The 22244-nt window shown below is 43.0% G+C and overlaps 1 protein-coding gene across 1 annotated transcript in view; it reads left to right on the forward strand.

Moving 5' to 3' along the window:
* LOC126354612 (aminopeptidase N-like) overlaps positions 1–22244 on the forward strand; it is a 111160-nt gene that overhangs the window by 12360 nt on the left and 76556 nt on the right. The window contains exons 2-5 of the mRNA XM_050004371.1: positions 6914–7057; positions 8530–8713; positions 19099–19205; positions 19973–20128. Of these exons, the coding sequence (XP_049860328.1) occupies positions 6914–7057; positions 8530–8713; positions 19099–19205; positions 19973–20128 (591 nt within the window). The remainder of the gene's footprint in view (positions 1–6913; positions 7058–8529; positions 8714–19098; positions 19206–19972; positions 20129–22244) is intronic.

The following is a 22244-nucleotide window of genomic DNA, read 5'->3' on the forward strand; positions in this document are numbered from 1 at the left end:
TCTACAAATGCTAGAAACGTAGGTTTGCCTTTTCTTAATCTAGCTTCTAAAATATGTCGTAGGGTCAGTATTGCCTCACGTGTTCTCATATTTCTACGGAATCCAAAATGATCTTCCCCGAGGTCGGCTTCTACTAGTTTTTCCATTCGTCTATAAATAAATCGCGTTAGTATTTTGCAGCCGTGACTTATTAAACTGATAGTTCGATAATTTTCACATCTGTCAACGCATTCTTTGTTTGGGATTGGAATTATTATATTCTTCTTGAAGTCTGAGGGTATTTCGCCTGTCTCATACATCTTGCTCTCCAGATGGTAGAGTTTTGTCATGACTGGCTCTCCCAAGGTCGTCAGTAGTTCTAACGGAATGTTGTCTACTCCCGGGGCCTTGTTTCGACTCAGGTCTTTCAGTTCTCTATCAAACTCTTCACGCAGTATCTTATCTCCCATTTCATCTTCATCTGCATCCTCTTCCATTTCCATAATATCTGAGCTCTAGTAGGTGGTTGGTAGTACACATAAAAAACGTATCTTGAGAACATTTTATAACCATATTTTGTTGATCACAAGTTTTGTGCAATGTTAGATTCCTGTGGTAGACAAGCCAATGCCGTCAAGCCTGCAATATTGCAGCTGACGAAGAGCAGCCGCCTAGCGCGATAGGGGTGACGCAGCCAAGCTGTGCATCTGTGACCTGGGCACATGTTTATAATCATCGCGCAATTCAAAACTTCTGAATGAGGTTTAGAGATGATACTCTGCTGTTTTATAGGCTTATTGTTGATAGAGAGGCCTGAATAGGTTTTGTCGCTGTTGAAGAGCTAAAGAGGAGTATAAATGTGGTGCTCCTGACAAACGGCTGCGAGTATTAGGCTCTCCACCCAACCTCTGCAGCACGGCCACCGTCCGTCCCTCACCTGCGAAGTTAACAGGTCGCCTTAGTACATGGATATGCGAAAATGGCTAACATGCTTTTAAGTCTGTCCCTGGGAAACCAAAATAATATCTCCAAATAAGTCAGATCCTGAAGAGCCAATTTCGATTGTGACCTCAGTGGAACGGTCGTTACTGCAGAAAATGTACTGACTTAACGTCACAACAACCAGCCACAAGGGAGAGAGATGAATCCGTTGGAAGCCCTGAAGATAAATAAAATCTGATTCATAGCTCTTATTTAATGTTAAACCATCAAACTCTCTGTAAGTGTCCCCCTCTCGTAAACTTAATGCAAGCCCTCATTATTCTATTCTTTCCACTATGTTTGGTCCATTCTGTTCACTCACTTTACCTTGTTATGATATTCAATGTACTACAGATTGATATATGTAGAGTGGTCAGACACGGTCCGAAAAGCTTGTAAGCGTGCTTCAGGTGTGGTTGCGCTGGAAATAATTAAGAAAGAAATTCGATAGTTGCTGCGTTTCCGAGCTATTTAGCTCTGCAGTTAGCCAATTTAAGCCGCCTGTCAGAGGTGGTGCCGTCAAACGTGTTCTTCGTTTGGTTTCTTCAAACCGAGCAAACATACCTCTTAGCTCACCTACCATAAATTTATCACTTCAGAAAAAGGCAGATTGCAGCTGGTAATGAGTATTTGAACAAGTGGCAACTCACAGGCCCACAGATGTCTGTGCATTACCGAATATTAGCGAATGCAAGTGCTTGAATTTGCGCACGCAACTACATGATTGGTTAATTTAGATGCTAAATAGCTCGGAAACGGCACAACCTACCAAATTTCTTTCTTAACAATTATTTCCGTCACAGCTTTATCTGCAACTCGTTACAAGCTTTCCTAACTGACCATCCTGCATTATATTGTTTTAACATATGTTCATTTTTTATGCAGTAAAGAATAATTTTTCATACTTATTTCAAGCATTCTACAGTTGCTGATGATAACTTTTATGCGATTTTTACTTCTCCTTGCAATGCAGCAATTGCAGTATCAGTCATGTCGTCTACCCCCTTTTTTGCATCACCCTCTCTGTTCTTAATACCTTTCTGTATCCTCACTGATGAAGATAACCAGTTATGGTTGGAATATGACCTTATGCTGCTACAATGTTAGGTGGTGATGTAGATGAATAATCACTCAATTCGGACACAATACAGCACGCATTTATCAACGAAAGGAGCGAACACGTCAGAACTCAACGAAGGCTTGTGCGAGGTTCCTGTCGACTGCCAGCAATGATATTTGGAGAAACAGTGTTCCCACAGCACTGTCACCAAAAATTCGATACATAAAAACAATTATTGCAGTAGACTTCCAAAGTTCGAGTTTTTAATTCATAAAACCGTATTAGCTTTGAAGTCGATTGGATGCAGTTGTTTTAAACCAACGAATACATCTGCAAGAAAAGTTTTTATTTTTATCCAACATGTATAGCTCTGCATTAGTCAGTGGTATATTGAACTCAGGTCTACTGGGACAACTGAGCAGCTGGATGCCTGTTAGTAATGGGATACCTGCTGAGTCTAACAGAAATATGACAACACTGTGAAAGACTGCTTGATATATTGGAAATGTGGCTACGCCGAGATGGGGCATCACTGCTCTATTGCGGTTTCAGAGCTGACTGTTATGGAATACTCGACAATAAGTTTAGCTGAGAAATTCAGTTTTGGCGATAAAGTATACATACTAACACACTATCTGCGGGAGATATAATTTCACCCCAAAATTAATGTGTTAGTTGGAACATAATGAAAATCACTGACAGGAAATTTTGTTTAATGGAAATATGTTAAAGGCATATACGAGGGCTATTCGGAAAGTAAGGAACGATAGGTCGCGACACGGAAGCCACAGTGGAAATCAAATCTGTTTTATTTGCAACAGTTAGCTACGACTTCGAGCTACTTATCTCCTTAGTCGCCGATCCGACTTAGACGTTTGTCGTAGCATTGTACCAACTTTCGAATACCCTTGTTATAGGAGGCAGCCGCCAGTGCTCTCCGCCAATTCTCTACGCTAGCCTACAGCTCGTTGTCTGTGCCAGAATGTTGCCTTAATAGCCAGCGGGTCATGTGAGCAGAGACGAAACTCACAGGGAGACATTTCCTGGCTGTATTGTGGGTAATCAAACATTTCCCATTGAAAACGATGCAGGAGAATCTTCATTGCCCCTGCAGAATGCGGCTGAGAATTGTCTTGAAGAAGAAAACACACGACAGTTATGTAATGTTGGCTGCAGAGCTTCAGGCGAAATTTCTCACCAGGCCCTTTGGCACGAGACACTGTTGTGCTCAGAACGAAAAAGGACGACGTAACGCGATCGACGGGCATACTAGAGACACTGCCCAACACACCTGAGCAAAACGTCATCGGACTTTCACTGTGGTTTCCATTTCGTGACCGATCGTTCCTTACTTTCCGAATAACCCTCGTATTTTTCCAGGTTGCCAAGAAAATTTTGTACCTTGATATCATATGAGTAATCTCTTGGCCTTCATGAATTCCGGTTCTCAGCGACATTTTCACAAGAAACTCCAAAGATCAAGTAAACAAACGTTCCTCATACCGGTACCTTTAAGGGTTAATGTTTCGTAATCGAAGCTTACTGGATCATTGTTCACTACCTGCATATCATTAAAGTACTGAGTTTCACTCTCATTCAGATTTCATAGGTAACTTACAGATGACAAATTCGTTGCACTGACGTGTTAAGTCACCAGACAATTAATCGCCCCCCCCCCCCCAATCCACTAAACAGAGCACACAAGTCGCTTTGGAGAGGCGTGAATGGTGTAAAACTCATACCAGGCGGTCATGTGATGAACTTCCACTGCAGGACCACGTCATGGCAGTGAATTGGGGTGTATGTGCCAGTCAGTTGTGAAGGAGCATCGCCGTCAGATACATCGATGTGGAAATGGAACGATGACACCAAGAAGCTATCACGTTCGGACGTGCTCGTTCACTAGCCCGTGAATGACGTTGTTGATTTGTTTATGTAACAGTGCTGACTGTCCAACGTCTTTACAATGACTAGTGTAGCACTCACAGCCGTGTAACATGGCTTAAGAATGGCATTCGTAAAAACATCCTACTTGACAGCGACTGAAGAAGAGTTCTCTTTCACACCCGACAGGAAATTGCTGCAGTTGGTGAATGAACATATACGTTAACCAGTTTCAGAGTGGACATTTTTGAGGAAACTGCATGAAACTATCATTTGGAGACGTGTATCCCGCAAAAGCTACAGCTCACAGCGAGACGTAAACCTGCCCGTTTTCAATGGGATAACTACTCAGAACCTGAGAGTAGTTGTCTGAAGACATGTGTTATCGTCTGACAAGATGCGATTTTGCATCTTTTCAAACAGTGCACCGTGCCAAGAACGCCGACTGCCCAATGAGGTCTATAATCCTCGGTGCATCGAGAGTGTAGTTCAGGCTGGATGTGGTTCTGTGGCGTTTGGGAGAGCGTCTTTCATAGCGTTGCTTGTACCCACTCATTCGGCTTACTGTGGACGTGAAAGAGGACATTTACTGATACGTTCTTAATGCTCAAGGACTGCCCTTTCTTCTAGATGATCGTGAGTATCGTGCTATGTACATTCCCGTCTTTCTAAATGATAACCATCGTATTAGCAGGGCTGCACGCATGTATTCACTCTTAATCAAACGGTCAGGCACCCCGTCACTATTCGGCTAGCTCGCTGAACCACCTGACGTTAATCCTGTAGAACAGGGCAGACCGGCCAATTAGCTTTCATGGGCCACTTTGCAAGAAGACGAGTGTTTTTAGGCCTTCATAATATACTAAGTGGAGATGAAAATGTCAATTTTCAACTTATTTTTTATTTATCAGTGTAGCTTATGGTCAACATATTCTGTGAACAAGGTTTCCGTGGATTACTTTCAAGCAAACATGTACGGGATGCATGTAGAAGGCTGTGACATATACTCTTTGTTGTTGTAGATCATATAGATGGGAATAAGCATTCTTGTCAGTTGGAAGATGGAAAGGGCATTGGTGGACACTACAGACTCACAAAGAAAATGGTAGACACTCTTCAAGTGTGTTAAGGCTGTCAGATAGAACCTATCCAGTGTAGGCGACATGAAAAATGCGATATGCGCTACGTATTACCACACGTTCTAAAAAGATGAACATCCCATTCATCCACTGTGCCAAAACAGCTGGGACAAGTCTCTACAGATTCAGAGGGATAACAACCCCTAAATTCACAAGGAGAGGCTTCCAAATTGTATCCTGGATGTTGTTAAGCACACTTACAGGTTTCTGGCCGACTCTGAACTTTAAAAAGAAGTGTGTTCATGGTAAAACCCAGAAACCAAACGATTCTCTAAAACCACATTTTTATCTGCTATAGTTGTCAGAATAGCAGCTTATGATGCATTTATTGTATATAATGATGGGATGATGGGAACGTAGGGAAGATGAAGGTATTACAGAGAATGGGCTTTAAGATAAGAAATTGCCCTCGAAATACATTGAGAAGAAATTAGATTTACAGCGTCTCTCTGCAGCTGAAAAGTCAGTTGGAGACCTAGTAAAGGAAAGGAGGCAGAAAACAAGAAATGAGAAGTCTCGAAGGGAAGGAGGACCATGAGTACAAATCTGGGGCCTTCTGAAAAGGCGACGGAAAAGAAACGTTAGGGTGAACTTTAAATTGCATTTCCGGAAATTACATTTCTGAAAGTTTATAGTTTATGTACCTTTTTCTCAGAACCTATGAAACCTAGAATTACGACATTTTGTACATTTATTTCTATAAACTCAAGTGTAATACGAGATACGGGGCAAAGTGCTTTGAAGTTTGCACGGCATTTATATTATACTTGCAGAAATACAATTAAAAATTTATAAAAATTTCCCTTCTCAGTATATTCAAAGGACTTCATGAAAGAAGTTTACTGTATGCAGGGAGATTAAACAGAGGAAATTTTGTAGAAATCTCTCAGAAAATGGTACATATATTACTTTTTGAAATATTTTTTTTTAAATTCCATTAAAAGTAAAATAAACACAATTCGAGAAAAGAAAGGGCTGCCGGAGTCATATTATTAACACATTTAAATAGTTTAGAATTTATTAATTTATGGTTCGTTACTCTAAAAGAGCAAGATGGAATTAATTTGCCATTCTATTCACGAAGTAGCCGTAAGATAACAGACCAGCACATTTGGCGGGTTGGCCAGATATTAAAACGAGACGAGGTTGATGTGTAGCAGAGGTGACAATGTTAAGAACAGGATGAACCAATCAGATAATGGCACCATGCGGGGGAGGTTTCAGATTTAAAATATTCAACTTATCATAACTTTACACACACAATATATATATGTCTCGGTCAATATAGACGTTGTGATTGTTGTGCATGTACCAAAGTATGTGCGCCATAGTCGGCTATGATTCGTCGAACACCGCTTGTCGATACGTGCAATCGCCAACGGAATAATGGGGGTTTTACGTCTTACGCGACTTATATATATATATATATATATATATATATATATATATATATATATATATATATATATATATGTGTGTGTGTGTGTGTGTGTGTGTGTGTGTGTGTGTGTGTGTGTGAATAGCAAAGAAAACGTGGCAATCATCACCACAGTTTGAGAGCCCTCCGGGATCTAACCATCAGTCAGCAATGAGTGATTTGATCTGGACATGACACACATGAAAAATCTTATGAACTAAATTCCTCGCAGAATTGAGGCCATTTCCAAGGATAGATGTGGTGTTACACTGTACTAGGATGGTCTATCCTGGCGAATAATTTTTGTTCAGTTTGCTTATGTCTTTACTCCTTTTGAGCTGTTTTGTCACAAGTTTCTTAGGTATTTGTAATTTAGTGGTTTGAGCCTGTGAATGGTTAAACACGGCCTGGGTACGCGTTAATGAAACATTTACTTGTGTGTGCTGCGTCCAGGTGGTGCGCGATGACGGCTGTGAGATGTCTGGCTGGCCTGGTGCTGCTGGCGGCGGCGGCCCACGGACAGTCCGACCGCCTGCCGGGGGAGAGCTGGCCGCTCAGACAGAGGGTCGACCTCACGGTCCACCTCGGCGACGAGGGGTGAGTCACCAGCTGGATCTCACGCTGCACTGCTGACGCACATAGCGTAACACAGTGACCTATGTAAGCACAGACGCTGTACGTGGCGGGACCACAGCCACTATCCACACCAGTTCCTTCCACAAAGGAAGAGAGAGAGAAATTCATTGAATTCAGTCACAGATTAGGAGCCCTGATAAAATTTTGAGTAATTTGATACTAAACTCAGACCGTTCAGTTGATTAACTAACAAGTCGCCAAATTTAATCTCCCTTTTGATTTTATTGAGTAAATTTTCTCAATGAAACAGGCGCCACCAATTTGTGTAGACAGAGCACAACCGATTGTAGGGGCGGCGTAACTTCGATATGCCCTTTTTAATTAATATTGATAACCCCTAAGACGGCGAAGCCGAGCAAGATTCCCTGGCCATTATTTCAAATTTAAGTGACCCTCGTCGGAGCATTGGTGATCAAAACGCGTCCCATGCAGAGGGACAAAGAGACCGTGTCTCCGACGGAGCGATGCCGCAACCGCTGTCACGCTAGCTGCGGAAAGCTATTTGCTAACTGCGGACACACACAGAGGTGCGGCGTCAGAGTTTGCCCGGAGAGCCACTCTCCAGCCCACACAGATTCTGAACGAGTCTGTATCGCGGTAGTCGTCATGCGACAGTTACTGCGAGTTTCTTACAACTGTTACCTCCCATAATTTTAGGAGAAGCCTTGTGTTTCGCCCTCGGAAGCGTGCCGCAACTACGGATGTTACGACTGTGCTACCGCGACATGTGTAATGTGAAGAAGTACCGACGTTGCATATCCACGTTTTGTAACGTGGTAAGCTCTAACGTCCGACCCCTGTTTTCTGTGTTAGTGTTCGTTACCCATGGCAGGCTTTCTTCAATCTGGTTTACTCTCCGTACTCTCTCTAGGGAGTGGACTTAATTGTGATACTGTAACGGTTTATCGAACTGTGGTACAGCAAGAAAATTGCTCGCCAAGAGGCTCTGAGCACTATGGGACGTAACATCTGTTGTCGTCAGTTCCCTTAGAACTACTTAAACCTAACTAACCTAAGGACATCACACACATCCATGCCCGAGGCAGGATTCGAACCTGCGACCGTAGCGGTCGCGCAGTTCCGGACTGAAGCGCCTAGAACTGCTCGGCCACAACGGCCGGCTTAGTTAGGATTAAATAGTTCTTGGTCTAGGAGACTGATGACCTCTTATGTTAAGTACCTTAGTGCTTAGAGACATTTGAACCATTGTGTTTGTCTTGTGTGACTTTACATTAATGTTTCATCGAGGTGTGTAATAAAAGTGAGCTATGTAGACTGCACAAAATTTATGACAATGTGCCCTACCGGTTGATGATCATACATAGGTGTCGATGATCAGAAGATGGCTGACAACTTTAGCTGAAACTGGTAATCAATAAAAATAATAAATTGCGATCGCGGCCAATAAAGGACTTTTTCTGAACCCACTACAGAGACAGCAGCTTCACCTTCGAAGGCCGGACAAACTTGACGGTGGTTGCGGTGCGCAACACAACGCAGATCGTGCTGCACGCGACGCTCGGCGTCTCCTCCGTCACGGCATATGACGCTAGCGGGAGCCCAGTCAGCTCCAGCTACGAGCAGGGAGCTTTCTTGGTCGTCACACTTGCAGAGCAGGTGAGGAAACCTCAACGTAGTGTAACTGGGCTCGTTTATATTTTCGTTTGCACACGCTGACTATGACTGCCTCACCCCCTCCCCCTCCCCTCCCCTCCCTTCCCGCCCCCTCCCCCACTCCCCTGTCGTCAACGGTCTCGCCGATGTGGATACACCGATTCCATCAGATCACTGAAGTTAAGCGCCACACGGGGTGGCCAGTACTTGGACGAATGACCGTCCAGGTAAGCTGCGCGCTATTTATATTTTCCCCTTTACCTTTACGATAGAGAGGAGTTCCTGATCACCAATCTTTGCGCCAAACGCTCTGGATTCAATTCCATACCTCCCCGCAGTGTCTCATGGAGCGAGGGTATGTGACACTGTTGAGGGTGATCCGTGTACCAGAGGGGGATATTAAGATCAGCCACTTCGTTGGTGCTGTAAGAGAAATAAGCTATTTGCCGGCACCGAGTTGCACTTTCACCCTTCTCTCACCATCTCCAACACGAACATGTTAGTGCACTAAACGCACACCCATCACAGTCACCTACACTTAACACATACACTTACATACACAGCTCTCGCACACCGCGAGAGAAAGGTGCAAGTAGGTGCGAGGGATAGGGAAAACTTTTCCACTTACGCTGTTGAACCTGCCCTTCGGGGTCTCCCAGTCATTAATGCCAGATGACTTTACTTTTTGCCCCCTGCCTTCCACAACTCTAATGAAAAAAGAAAGAAGAACAAAAATTTTGATATATTTTGAGATCAGAATTAAGCAAAACACTATAATTAGCCGATGACAACCTTCACTGACGTTATCCACTGAAAACGACACAGGGGTCAAGTATTAAAACTGTGGTGTGCGTACTGTAAGACCTTCAGTACACACACCATCAGATTATTTGACTTGTCGCTCTAACGAAGCAGGCGAGTGTCAGCAATATGTCTCGTGATCTTATCGTGGCGTGTTTATATTCTGCCGTTAGGTCAGACGATAGAAATGCCACTTGCACACTTAGAGTAACAAATTGACGGTGACCAACTTTAAACAGAACTTGATTAATTTTCACACACATTTATTAAAATAATTAGAAGCATAAAAATTACTTAACTTGGTTCTGGATGCTATTTACAATTGTCAATCTGAAGTTCCTTTAATATTGATACGTTAATCTTATTCTCACATATATCTCATACTTGACAAAAGTGTCTATACATTTATCTTCATGGCTATGTACAGGAATATGGTAATCTTATTAGGCGCATACTGAAACATGACTATAGACTGGTACAGATAAATGTAGAACTCGTACAGACTGGTAAAGACAAATGCAGACTGACTAATCGGAGGTCTGTACACTCGTTACAATACCTCGCGCGTTCAGGTATCACTGCGCGAGTATGATCTGTGAGGAGAACCAAGGTTCTACGTTAGCAGCAATCTCGTTGGCTGCGTTACATATTAATATGCGGATCGGTGGAAGCAGAATTTGGTCCGTCTCTAAGACAGCGCCATCTCGTAGTGCGGAGACGGACGAGCGCTGCGCCTGCGCTGTTGTGCTTTGCGGGACGCGCTCTATTGGGAAAGTTGTGTACGCGCTGACTACGCGGAACTATGTACACAACAAAAACCATAGCTAGATATACAGAACTACGATCAGGCCAACCAAGAGAGCAGATCAAGGCAATAAAGAGGAATATTCTGGTGAATCTTACGACTTGGCTGGCGACGTCGGTATTACAATCATAGCACTAGAGACATGGGTTTACTGAGCAAACGAAACACCGTGCGTATGCAAGCGACATTGATGTTTTCTATTCAATGCAATGAACAGCTAAACTGCTACTAATTGCAAGATGGTAAATGCGTTTAGCACGAAGCGTCCACGGCGGTGACAAGACTCCAGCTTCTAGTCCGTCTCGGAGCTCAAACTGAATGTGCAGGACGTGGTGACGGTGAGACCTTGTATGGCTTATCTGGTGCTATTCTTTGGTTGAGCTGCGGCCAGCTCGCGTTGATGCCATTTGTTCTTTGGCAGTTTGTCGCCATCGAATGGCGTCTTATTTCTCCCAGAGTTACTAGCATAATGAGTTGCTGACTTGCCTCGGTCAGTGGCAGCAGCAGTGCATGTCGATACTAGTACTTCTGTACCAGCTTTAGTGTGGCCGCTATATTTCCGTGTGGTGGCGTGTGTGGCAGTCAGTCGGTTGGGACAGAGCAGCGAGGTAGTTTCCGCCGCGCGAGGTCAGGCCGGGAATGCTGGTGGCTTGCAAGCACGGTCGGATCGTGAGGTGCTAACTGTGAGAGCTACAAATTCGTGGTGTGTTGGAGTCGGCGAAATTTTGCAGCCGTCTTCCTGTGTGGTCTTTAACTATTAAATTAGTTGTTACTTATCAGTGAAGTGCACCAGCGGTATTTTATGCCTTGTGGCCGTTAACGCCCCAGTTACCTGCCCAGGTGGTTAGCATAGTTTTCCAGCAGTGCTTTTTTACCTCGCCTTGTTGGTGCTTTCTGCCACGGCATGTAGTTCGACAGCCTTTTAGTTGTTTGTTCAATTTTTTTTCTTTAGAGTGGTTATTGTGCTTTGGCTGTTTTAGATGCCTGTTTCGAAGACGTAGTGGGGCTGGTATCTTCGTTCTCGGCTGATATTTTCCATTGTCCCACCGTTCGTCGAGTGGAAGAGAATTTAGTAGGTGGCTGGTCGGTCTTTCAGCCATTCCTGGGTCGGGTTGCCATCCTGTTATTTACCCTTACTCTTGGCTGCCTGCCTCACCTCACCTTACGTTAGAGCTGCCTCCTCAGGCCGACCCTGGCAACACTTCTGAGCACCACTGTTCTGTGTTTTTAGACTGTGGTCTTCATTTTAGTCTGATGTACTGTGCGAGGCCTTCAGCCGTCTATTAATTTAGTTTGTTCTAATTTTAAGATAAGGCCTTCAGCTGACGTAAAGTTTGGATATTGATTTGTTTAATAACTAAAATTTTGAAAGTTTGTCCTATCTGTTGTTCTTCAATGGCAGCCGAGCTTTTATGTGAAATATTTTTAAGATAAAGATAAAGGAAAAAGAACCGTTGCCAACCACAGGAGCTGACCACGACTATTATGTCAAGAGAGGTTTCCTATACGGGCTCAGTACAACCGTCAGAGAGGCAGTTCTCACTGTGTTCCTACGCCTCCAAGAGGAAGAAGAACCACTATGGAAATGTTGTACAATTTTTAACAGTTGCCGCCATTTTAAATAAATTATCTACTCCTCTTAAAATAACTTCACCCAAAATATGTTTTCAGATTTAGGTTCCTCAGCAGGTGAAAAATCATTGTCATGGAGTTTCTTTTCCCAAGGAAATTACGTTAATGATTTAAATCGCGATTGAATTTTCAAGGAACTCGAAATGTAGTTGATAGGAAAATTATGGATGCACCTGCGGGTTGCTCGTTTCCAAAGGGTTCTTACCTGTCAATTGATTGATCGATTATTAATTCTGGCTGCATTACACACCAAAAAACACTGAATAGTTTGCAGTTCCCATTCAAAACCTCTAGAGGCTTTTGTGGGAAAGTCGCGCATTGTAGATATATGCACAGTGTGACATCCTGGGTGTAATCATGTGTGCAGTGTATGGTCAATGCAGGATGTTTCACACATAGAGGCAGCGCTCTCTCTGGCGCAGCGCGCAACCGATATCCCCACAGACCGGCTCCGATCACCGCATATCCCCCGGCTCCTCCCTCGTGCAGTGTGTCAAGTGGCGTGTCTGTTTTATCCGAAGGATACGATTTAGTAGTATAATTAGTAGTATTACTGCGCCATTCAGCAATTAAGGCCGCTGTCACAGTGGTCTCTGTTGTATACAGACTCAAACGCAAGTCTTAAAGAAACGGTACTGCATCAACTGATCAGTTCAAATACTATTGCCGAAGTCAGTACCTCTTCTTCATCTCCTTACACTGAACAGTTTCAGCCACAATCTGGATCTGTTTAGAGCATAAGCTCACCATCGTGTCTTGTTTTTCCACCATCTTTCAGTGTTTACTCTTGCCTCTTTTTCGAACACACTCGTCCACGTCTTTCACCCCTCTATCCTTTCGGCTTCCTCTTGGTCGTTTCATTTACATCTGCATTTCATCTATTTCTTGGAAATCCTCTTGGTTTCGATTTTCTTTATGTGTCCATTCCATCTTAACCTCGATTTTTCTATCCTGCTCTGCAAGGGATCTTATTTCACTGTTTCCCTTACCCTTTCATTCTTCCACCTAGATCAATGTTTTATATATTTTTTTTAGAAAGGAGATAAGGATAGGAGATAAGGATCTTTATTGTCTATAATATATCATACAATCGCCGTTAATCTTTATTTTACAATTGCCATTACCAACTTTAGCCCAAATAAACAGGTACTCATCAGCATTTATTAAATTGACCAGCAAGGTCAATATCAATAGCCTTGAAGCTGCGATACACAGGTACACTGCGCCGCCAGTGACGACGCCATGCACGTCGCAGAGGCATTGCTGTGGCACGTTAACAGCAATGCCTCTGCGACGCGCATGGCGTCGTCGCTGGCGGCGCAGTGTACCTGTGTATCGCAGCTTGAAGGCTATTGATATTGACCTTGCTGGTCAATTTAATAAACAGCAGTTAATTGGAGGCCCCAATGTATTTCGTGGACTGCATCTGAACTTTACCTGTGATGTACAGGCATTGTTTGGAGGTAGTACGTGGCTCACACTTGCTGTTGTGTGGGGCAATCAAGCAGATTATGGTGGCCTTGAAGCTTTTCCAGATGCTAACATTCTCACTTGGAAGACATGGAGTATATCTGAGACTACAGGACTGTTGGCTAAACAGCCTTATGGTACTCTAGTTCCAAGCATGCCATTTGTTTTGAGTACAAGAAAGAAGAAGAAATTAATTGCTGATGAGTACCTGTTTATTTGGGCTAAAGTTGGTAATGGCAATTGTAAAATAAAGATTAACGGCGATTGTATGATATATTATAGACAATAAAGATCCTTATCTCCTATCCTTATCTCCTTTCTAAAAAAAAATATAAAACATTATTCCTCTTGTTCTTTTGAGGGGCCGGCCACTGTGGCCGAGCGATTCTAGGCTCTTCAGTCCGGAATCGCGCTGCTGCCACGGTCGCAGATTCGAATACTGCCTCCGGCATGAATGTGTGTGATGTCCTTACGTTAGTTAGGTTTAAGTAGTTCTAAGTCTAGGGGATTTATGAACTCAGATGTTAAGTCCCATAGTGCTTAGAGCCATTTCAACCATTTTTTTTTTTTTTTTTTTTTTTTTTTACTTCCGAGGAAATTCATTTCACGTGCTTGTAGTCTGCTTACGTCTCATTTCTTTATTACCAATGTTTCAGACTCATAGGTCAGCACTGCAACGTAATAACTTCTATTAATTAATTCTTAGCTGTTTTTGTGAAACGTCTTTGTTCTAAACCAGGCTCTGAACACTCCAACAGAATGCCTCTGCCTGTCTGCCGCTTTCAGTGATCTCTTTCTCATTTCTTCCATTTCCCGTATCACGCTTTCCAAGTGCTTGACACTTTTCACCTTCTTCTTATAGTCCACCTCCAACCCTTATTCCGCTAATTGGTCTATCTTTCTTTCTAGTTGTAGGCAGGGTCTCACACTTGTTTACATTAAATTTCATTCAATACTCTCTCACAGTTTCTTCCTAATCGTCCAGCTGTTCCTGAATCTTCTTCTTCCCGTTTCCCCAAATCATCATTAGTACTGCAGCTGGCTGTTTCCGAACATGCCTGATGGAAGATTGCTCGCGAACGGCGCATTTGTTCTCATGAAGTTTGGGTATATTTATGAGGCTATGTGAACACGTCAAAAAACAACGGTTCGTTGTTGGCTGAATTCAGTGTGTCATTGGCAGCAATTAAAGACTGCATTTGACGATCTAAAGCAACATTTGTCAAACATAATCCGTACCATATGTACGGAATTTACAGAGCCGTTTCGCTACAAAGGGCAAATGAACTGATCAACTGTTACAAAGGAAGAAAAGTACTTACGCTTTTAAGTCTCGCTTTAATATTGATGTATGGCATCTGTTCTAACAAACAAACATTCACCAAAGAACTAGGATAGTAAGTGCGTTGTGGTCCACATAGTAATTATAGTGGTCGATTTGCGCAGTTGGCCGCTCAAATGCAACACCAGACTGACGGCGACTCATAAAGGTTTGCTCACACCAAACGAAGTGACGTAACCGACGAAAGCAATAGCTGGCATATTCCCTCAAATGACATAACGAAGTGAGCTATATCGGTGGCAAAGACGAAACCCTGACAATCAGGGCAAGGAACGTCGAGGTGAGTGTAAACTGCAAGACAAAGTTTAGTTGAGAAAGCACCGTTGTTGAACGACGACACAAAACGGCAGTCAATCTGCGACGAGAGCGCTGAAGTCAACACACGTTAAGGGCTGGTGCAACAACTGCTCAGGCTCCTACAGTCATTTGTCCAACGCTAAGAATTTTTGTGTAGGTCAATATATAACTTCTTCGCTGATGTTAACACTGTAGTGATCTCAGGGTATAAATTTCGAACTTTTGCTTTACAAATCGTATTTCACAAAACGAAAATGTTTAAATTTTTTTAAATTTTTTTGCCAGTGTATAAGTTAGCATAGCACTCCTTCTTCAGGCCACAAGTGGCCAACCATCCGACCGCCGTATCATCCTCAGCTGAGGATGCGAACAGGAGGGGCGTTTGGTCTCCCGGCTGTTATGGTGGTTTTCATTGACCTGAGCTGGTAGTATTCGGTCAAGTAGCTCCTCAATTGGCATCACGAGGCTGAGTGTATCCCGCAAATTGGCAACAGCGCAATGCAGCCCGGGTGGTCACCCACCCAAGCGCCGGCAACGCAAAGCCGTCTGGGAAGATAAAATACTGCTGCGGAGGATGGCCACGCAAACAAACTCGTGATAAGTGTATTTTTGCCTTTATTGTCGGTAGGACCACTTCCCGCTTACTTGAGATGTCCTTTCCTGAATAAACACTATTCAACATAATTCTCTGTCTACATTCATTGCAGACGTTATAATAGAATCCTTGTTATTAAATTGTTCATTTAATTTTTCTTTTGTATTTCCGTGTACTTGATTAACATCCAACTCTACCAAAGCCTAGACTATTTGACTGCTCGAGCTATTCTTTTTAAACAGAGTCGTGCACAGCCCAGGTATGTAAAGTATGAGTAACCGCTGGTAAACACGCTCTGGGTTGCTCGCAGAAGATGCTGTTTAGAAGAGCAACTCTGCAGCCGTAACCATTAGGTACCGTCAGTACGAAACTAGCTTGTTCAGCAATATATTTTGCACTGGTTTTCGTTGCTGTTCTCGACAAATTCTTACGATTAACTCTTGTAGGTGATAGGTCAAGGAAATATGACGACAACTTTTTCGCTCGATCGGCTCTTTGCCAGGCTTTAGTAATGCTACTACTTGTGCTTTCCTCCCCAGTTTGCGAATCTGAAACGTTTACCAACATCTGTCGTTATCCTCACTAGGATTTCGTTAGGTTTTGGACAAAACTGCTTTATTTGTTCAATTTGTATGTTGTCATAGCCTGCTGCTTTTTTTACTTTCGGTTCTCGCGCTGCTCTTTCCAGTTCCTCATGTGAGAATGGAGCTTTTGGAGATTCACTCCCTCCATTTACGTGTCGCTTGAGATTCAATCTCTTCGCCATCTGTCTTTTATTTCCATTCAGTAGCAGTTGCTGAGCAGTCTGGTTCAGAACGACGACTGCACTCAATGGCAGACTCTTAGGATTAAGATTTTTTATCAGCTTTCACGTTCTTCGACTGTTCTGTTTGATGTCCAGATAGGATAGTAATTCAGCTTATCGCTTCTTCCTTTGTTCAGCTTTGTTTCAGAGTAGTTCTTCTCCTACCTCAGTCGTATCTGCTGAGAAGGATCTGCTTTTTACTTGCTACGATAGTCGACGAAGAAATCTTGTGAACTTGCGTCGAGGCCAGATGTAAACTGGGTTGTACCTTCACTTGGAATAAACACTGAAGAGCCAAGGAAACTGGTACACTTGCCTAATATCGTGTGGGGCCCCGCCAGCACATAGAAGTGCCGCAACACGACGTAACATGGACTCGACTAATGTCTGAAGTAATGCTGGAGGGAAATGACACCATGAATCCTGCAGGGCTGTCCATAAATCAGTAAGAGTACGAGGGGGTGGAGATCTCTTCTGACAGCACGTTGAAAGGCATCCAAATATGCTCAATAATGTTCATGTCTGGGAAGTTTGGCGGCCAGCGGAAGTGTTTCAGCCCAGGAGAGTATTCCTGGAGCCACTCTACAGCAATTATGAATGTGTGGGGTGTCGCATTGTCCTGGTGGAATCACCCAAGTTTGTCGAAATGAACAATGGACAGGAATGGGTGCAGGTGATCAGACAGGATGCTTACGTAAGTGTCATCTATCAGAGTCGCATCTAGACGTATAAGGGGACCCATATCGCTCCTACTGCACACGTCGCCACACCATTACAGAACCCCCACCAGTTTGAACAATCCCCTGTTTACATGCTTGTTCCATGGATTCATGATGTTGTCTCCATTCCAGTACATGTCCATCCGCTTTATACAATTTGAAACGAGATTCGTCCGACCAGGCAACATGTTTCCATCATCTCCAAAGTTGGTGTTGCAGGATCTTTTTCCGGCTGCAGCGATGTCGAAGGGTTGACGTTTTACCGGATTCCTAGTATTCACGGAACACTCGTGAAATGATCGTACGGGAAAATCCCGGCTTCATCGCTACCTCGGAGATGATGTGTCCCATCGCTTGTGCGTCGACTATTAATTGTAGTTTTCTGAGTCTGCTTCTATGTTTTCAACTTCGAGAACCAGTTGTTTTCTGAAAGCCTTCCATTTCGCTTTCTTGAAGGTAAAACAGTGTACTCTGAAGACTCCAGAAGCTATATAAGAGGCAGGGAGATGTTTTGTCCTGGGAAAAGTTCTTTTGCTATTTTTGTAACATGAGAAGCGATGTTCTCAGTAATCGAGAAGTTGTCAGGATTATACCCTCCCTGCCATCTGCAGCTATTAAATGATGGTCTTAATCTAGGATCAAAAATAAGGTGCAGTTCGTCTCTTTCTGCGTAACCCTAGTTCCTCCCCATTTTTAACAACTGAGTTATGTCCCTTGTTGACACTTTGACACTTAAAGTTTCCCAATACAATCTTTAAGTTCTGGTTATGAAAATTATTTGGCGTACTTACGGTAAAATCAACATTAGGTGGTTTTTGCACTGACATAACACGCAGTTATTAAAATTTAAATGTTTTTTTGTCTGTGATACATGTTGACTTAATGTCTATATCTGGTCTACCATATTGTTCATGAGGCTTTCTAGTATCATCTTCATCGCTTTAATTATTGGTCTTCGGTCGTATATCACTCTCTGTTTCCTGTAATGACTAAATGTCCCATGAATGTTGTTACACGTGTCTGACAGTTATATTTGCCTCTCTCTTGGTAGTCCTTCAATCTTTAATGAACTCGTCACAATTTTAGGCCTTGAAAATGCCAGATGTTTTGTGTTTGCTTTCTCTTATGTTTACCGGTGGTAGAAGTATTAACCATTGGCACTGGTTCAAACTTTGCAGGGTACGATTATGTTACTAAAAACATTGTGCTTTACAATACCATGCATCGATCACCTTACTCCAGAGCCGTTTTGTACTACACCTTATCATATTAACAAATAAACCGTGCAAGGACACTTCCAGCTTATTTGATTTAATTGTCAATCTTCACACTCTATCACAGAAACTTCATGTCTACGAAAACCAGTCACGTATAGCAATTGGACGTCTGCCAAGCTCAGACTGCTCACTTTGGGATATTTAACAAGTAACTGCCAACTTTATCATAAAAATTAAGCCGCGTTTCCGATATGCTGTTATTGGGCGATTTTTGCTAGATTCTACATCGCCTATGTTGCTCTGACCTCTTTGTTAGTTCATTTTTACGCACTTTCTTTGTTTTTATCTTAGTACAATGCTTTTCGGCAAACGTTAATGAAGGGTCTGGTCCACCAAAAGAAGGCGTATAACACGGTTTTCGATCCATATGCAGAAACGAAGTGAGGCCCGAACAAATTTTACTCTAAATATAAAGTTGAAAGTAATCGTAAATTTAGTTGGTGATTTCTAAAATAAAGAAATTTATTCGTCATAATTCCAATTTTAACCATTCCAGTGACGGCACAGAAACTAAACTGCGTTGTCTTTTAATAGTAATTCTACTCTTTCTGTAATTTTTGCGTCTACTCCCGGCTACGTGTTCTAGGTAGCAGATTACGAAAGTAGAACAACAGAACTGTGCACTTTACGTTTCTCGTGTTTTAGTTGACCTCGGGTAGCAGCATCACGCTGGAGATGGACTTCAGCGGCGAAATCGGCTACAGGGAGGACGGCTTCGCTCGATACGACTACCTAGAGAATGGCCAGGAAAAGTGAGTACAGCAGTTCAGTAAGTACAGTACATCCACGCGCCACTTGTGCTGTCCACAGGTCAGTTAATGTGCAGCCTAGAGCTCCTGCAGTCTAGTGTCCCATTCCTGATCTGCAAGGAACTTTGGACGTTGCTCAGCCTAGTCAAACGGACAAGACATTTTTATGCGATGGGTCAAGTGGGGTCATAATGGTTCGACACGTTTGCTGGAGCGATAGAAATGGCCGCGCTACTCTAAAGAGAGATCAAAATATGCAGACCTGGGAATAAGAAACCAATACTTGGAATTAAATATTTCATATGGTACAAAGTGTCCAATGAGCAATGCATGTTTGCCTACCGAATCGACGTTGGTAAAGGCTCCTTCTAAAAAATACAGTCATCCGTGAAGTGAAACTACCTGGTATATTCAAACTATGTGCCGGTTTGTGGCCCGAACCTATGACAGTTCTCCTTCTTTTGTGAAGGCACTGGCAGAAGTGTTGTGCTTGAGTTGCTCAGTCAGTCTGGCACAATCCCACGAAGGGCAAAGGCCGGATATCCCGAGTCCCAGTGCGGTACACAGTTTTAATCTGCCATGAAGTTACACGTTGGCGCTCACTCCGCTACACAGCGAAAATTCATTCTGGAGTCCCAGCCTTCCAACCTTCGTCCAGTCTCCGAAATGTCTCCTTCAGTACATCTGGCCCATTTTTGTTGTGTGGTCCGGCATGAGAACGTGACGATGGATGTAGCTTCCAGAGTGTGACTACGTTGTGCTGTTGGCAGGGCGATATACGCGACGCAGTTTGAGCCCAACTTCGCGAGGTCCGCGCTGCCCTGCTACGACGAGCCGGCTGTGAAGACCTTCTACACCCTGAGCGTGCGCGCGCCAGACGGCTACACAGTGCTCTCCAACACGCCTGCCTCCAGCATCGACGACAGGTAGGCCCATCTGTGACGCTGCCACTTTTAAACCTTTCATATAAAGATTTAGAAATCCCCAGATTTGATACTGTACTCCCGGACTCGGCCTACCTCATTGACAATTTCTTGCAGAATGATGGAAATCTATGATGCTTAAAAGTCTTCTGATTGTTGCACCATGTCATTATATATAAAAAAATTAATTATAAACTTAAAACGAACGTTTCGACCGTATTGCAGCAACCTGCCCCAGGGCTAGACTGGTTTTGGTGGAGAAAAGGTGTCTACTGTAGATGAACGGTGGCAATAGATCATATTTTTGAAACGTTGTTGGTTGTAGAATATAGTAGGCTAGTCCGTCATATTTTTGAAACTTCATTGGCCCTATAATATAGTGGACTATGGCGTGCTCACACCATTCATCCACATTCACGCTCATAAATTGCAGAATGTGGTGCCACACAACGTGGCATTACACATAACTGGCGCTAACACCATAGGCACATAGGGAACACACACGACACAGATCTGAAGGTCCACGGTATGGGTGATAAGTTGAGAAAACTGTCCCGAAACACATGTGCTACAAAACCCCACTGTTCCTGCGCATGTCCCCCAACACCAATATGGGATATGACCACCATGCACACGTACACATCACAGGTTTGAGGCTTCAAAAGGTCTCTGGAACCATAAAAGGTTCATTTGATCATCAGAATGCCTACAAGCCGATGTTCAAGGCGGCACGCCTCCTGAACAGCCAGAGGCTTCAACAAGTAAGCACTACGCTAGGTCATCCTTCGGTGGGAAAATCAGCAAATTACTTTGCACTGAGGGATGTAGCAAAAGGATTAACACCGTGTTTGATGGTTGTAGCTCGATTTTTTTTTCGACGTGATGATTGAGACTGTTACTGCCACTCTTAGGTCACATAAACTCACAACATGCTCTGTACAAATAGATGTGACAGTAACATGACAGTACTTCTGTGCATTTCCCAATCAGGAGGAACATCCCTCTGGTCAAGAAATCTACCGTCAACTATGGTCGATATCAGAGCCAATTCATTCCCAAATTGATAAGGGATGATGTAGTCACCATAAATGTGGCAGCGATCCAATGTTACGAAATTCCGTAAATACCACAACAGTCTCTGGTCACAAATATTTCTCTATTCAGTTGTCGTTTCAATCCTTACAATCATCTTCAGACTGATCTGTCTTCATGAAGCTAACAGAGAAAGTAAATAAACATACAGCCATAAATGGCATCGTCACATAGAGTAAAATGACATATAGTACAAAACGAACACTACAGCAACGTCTAGCCATTAATGGTTATGAATAGTTACTATTTTATCTTGATTTTATTCTATATGGCGATGCCATATATGACCATGTGTTTTATTTACTTATTTTATCTTCTTGAAGTAGATCAATCTGAAGATGATCATAATGACTGAAATCCGTAACTCAATAAACAAGCATTTGCGATCAGAGACTTTTGTGCTATGTACAAAATTTGGTAACCACATTCCCTGTGGAGTTCAACAAGAGCTCCATAGGTCTGTGCGGCATTCTTGAGTATTAGCGATTTAAATAGCTTTTAAGACCTCTAGTACTGTTTATGATGTTAATCATGTCATAAGGTGTAAGACCTTTGAGTCAGCACTTTCCATTTTGTTACCTGGACCAACATTTCGGTCACTATTGCAGGCGGTCTTCGAAAGAATCGTCCATTTATAACTGGACTAGTCTCCAGGTCAGCTCTTACATAATGTCATTACATCCAGTTCGTAGTGACAGCTGTCAAGAACTGCATGGATCTCGATTTCAATTATACGACACTTGGGGGTATATGGGATCTGACACCTTTTATAAATAGCAGTTACTATTTTCATATTGACTAGTGTTAACTAATGACGGACAAGCCAATATAACGACAAGGTACTAGCGTAGAATAAAGTATCTTCCATGTTTGTCTTATTAACGTATGTAAAATTTTTCTCAACAATCGAACTTTATAAAACTCAAGAAATTTTACATATAACACCATCACTTCAGAAAATGGCTTCCAACACTGATCATTAACCGTACATAAATTTATCCTTTAGCGGGAACTAAGTCTCAATAAT

This window comes from Schistocerca gregaria, chromosome 3 (assembly GCF_023897955.1).
Source record: "Schistocerca gregaria isolate iqSchGreg1 chromosome 3, iqSchGreg1.2, whole genome shotgun sequence".
In the NCBI taxonomy this organism is placed as follows: Eukaryota; Metazoa; Arthropoda; class Insecta; order Orthoptera; family Acrididae; genus Schistocerca; species Schistocerca gregaria.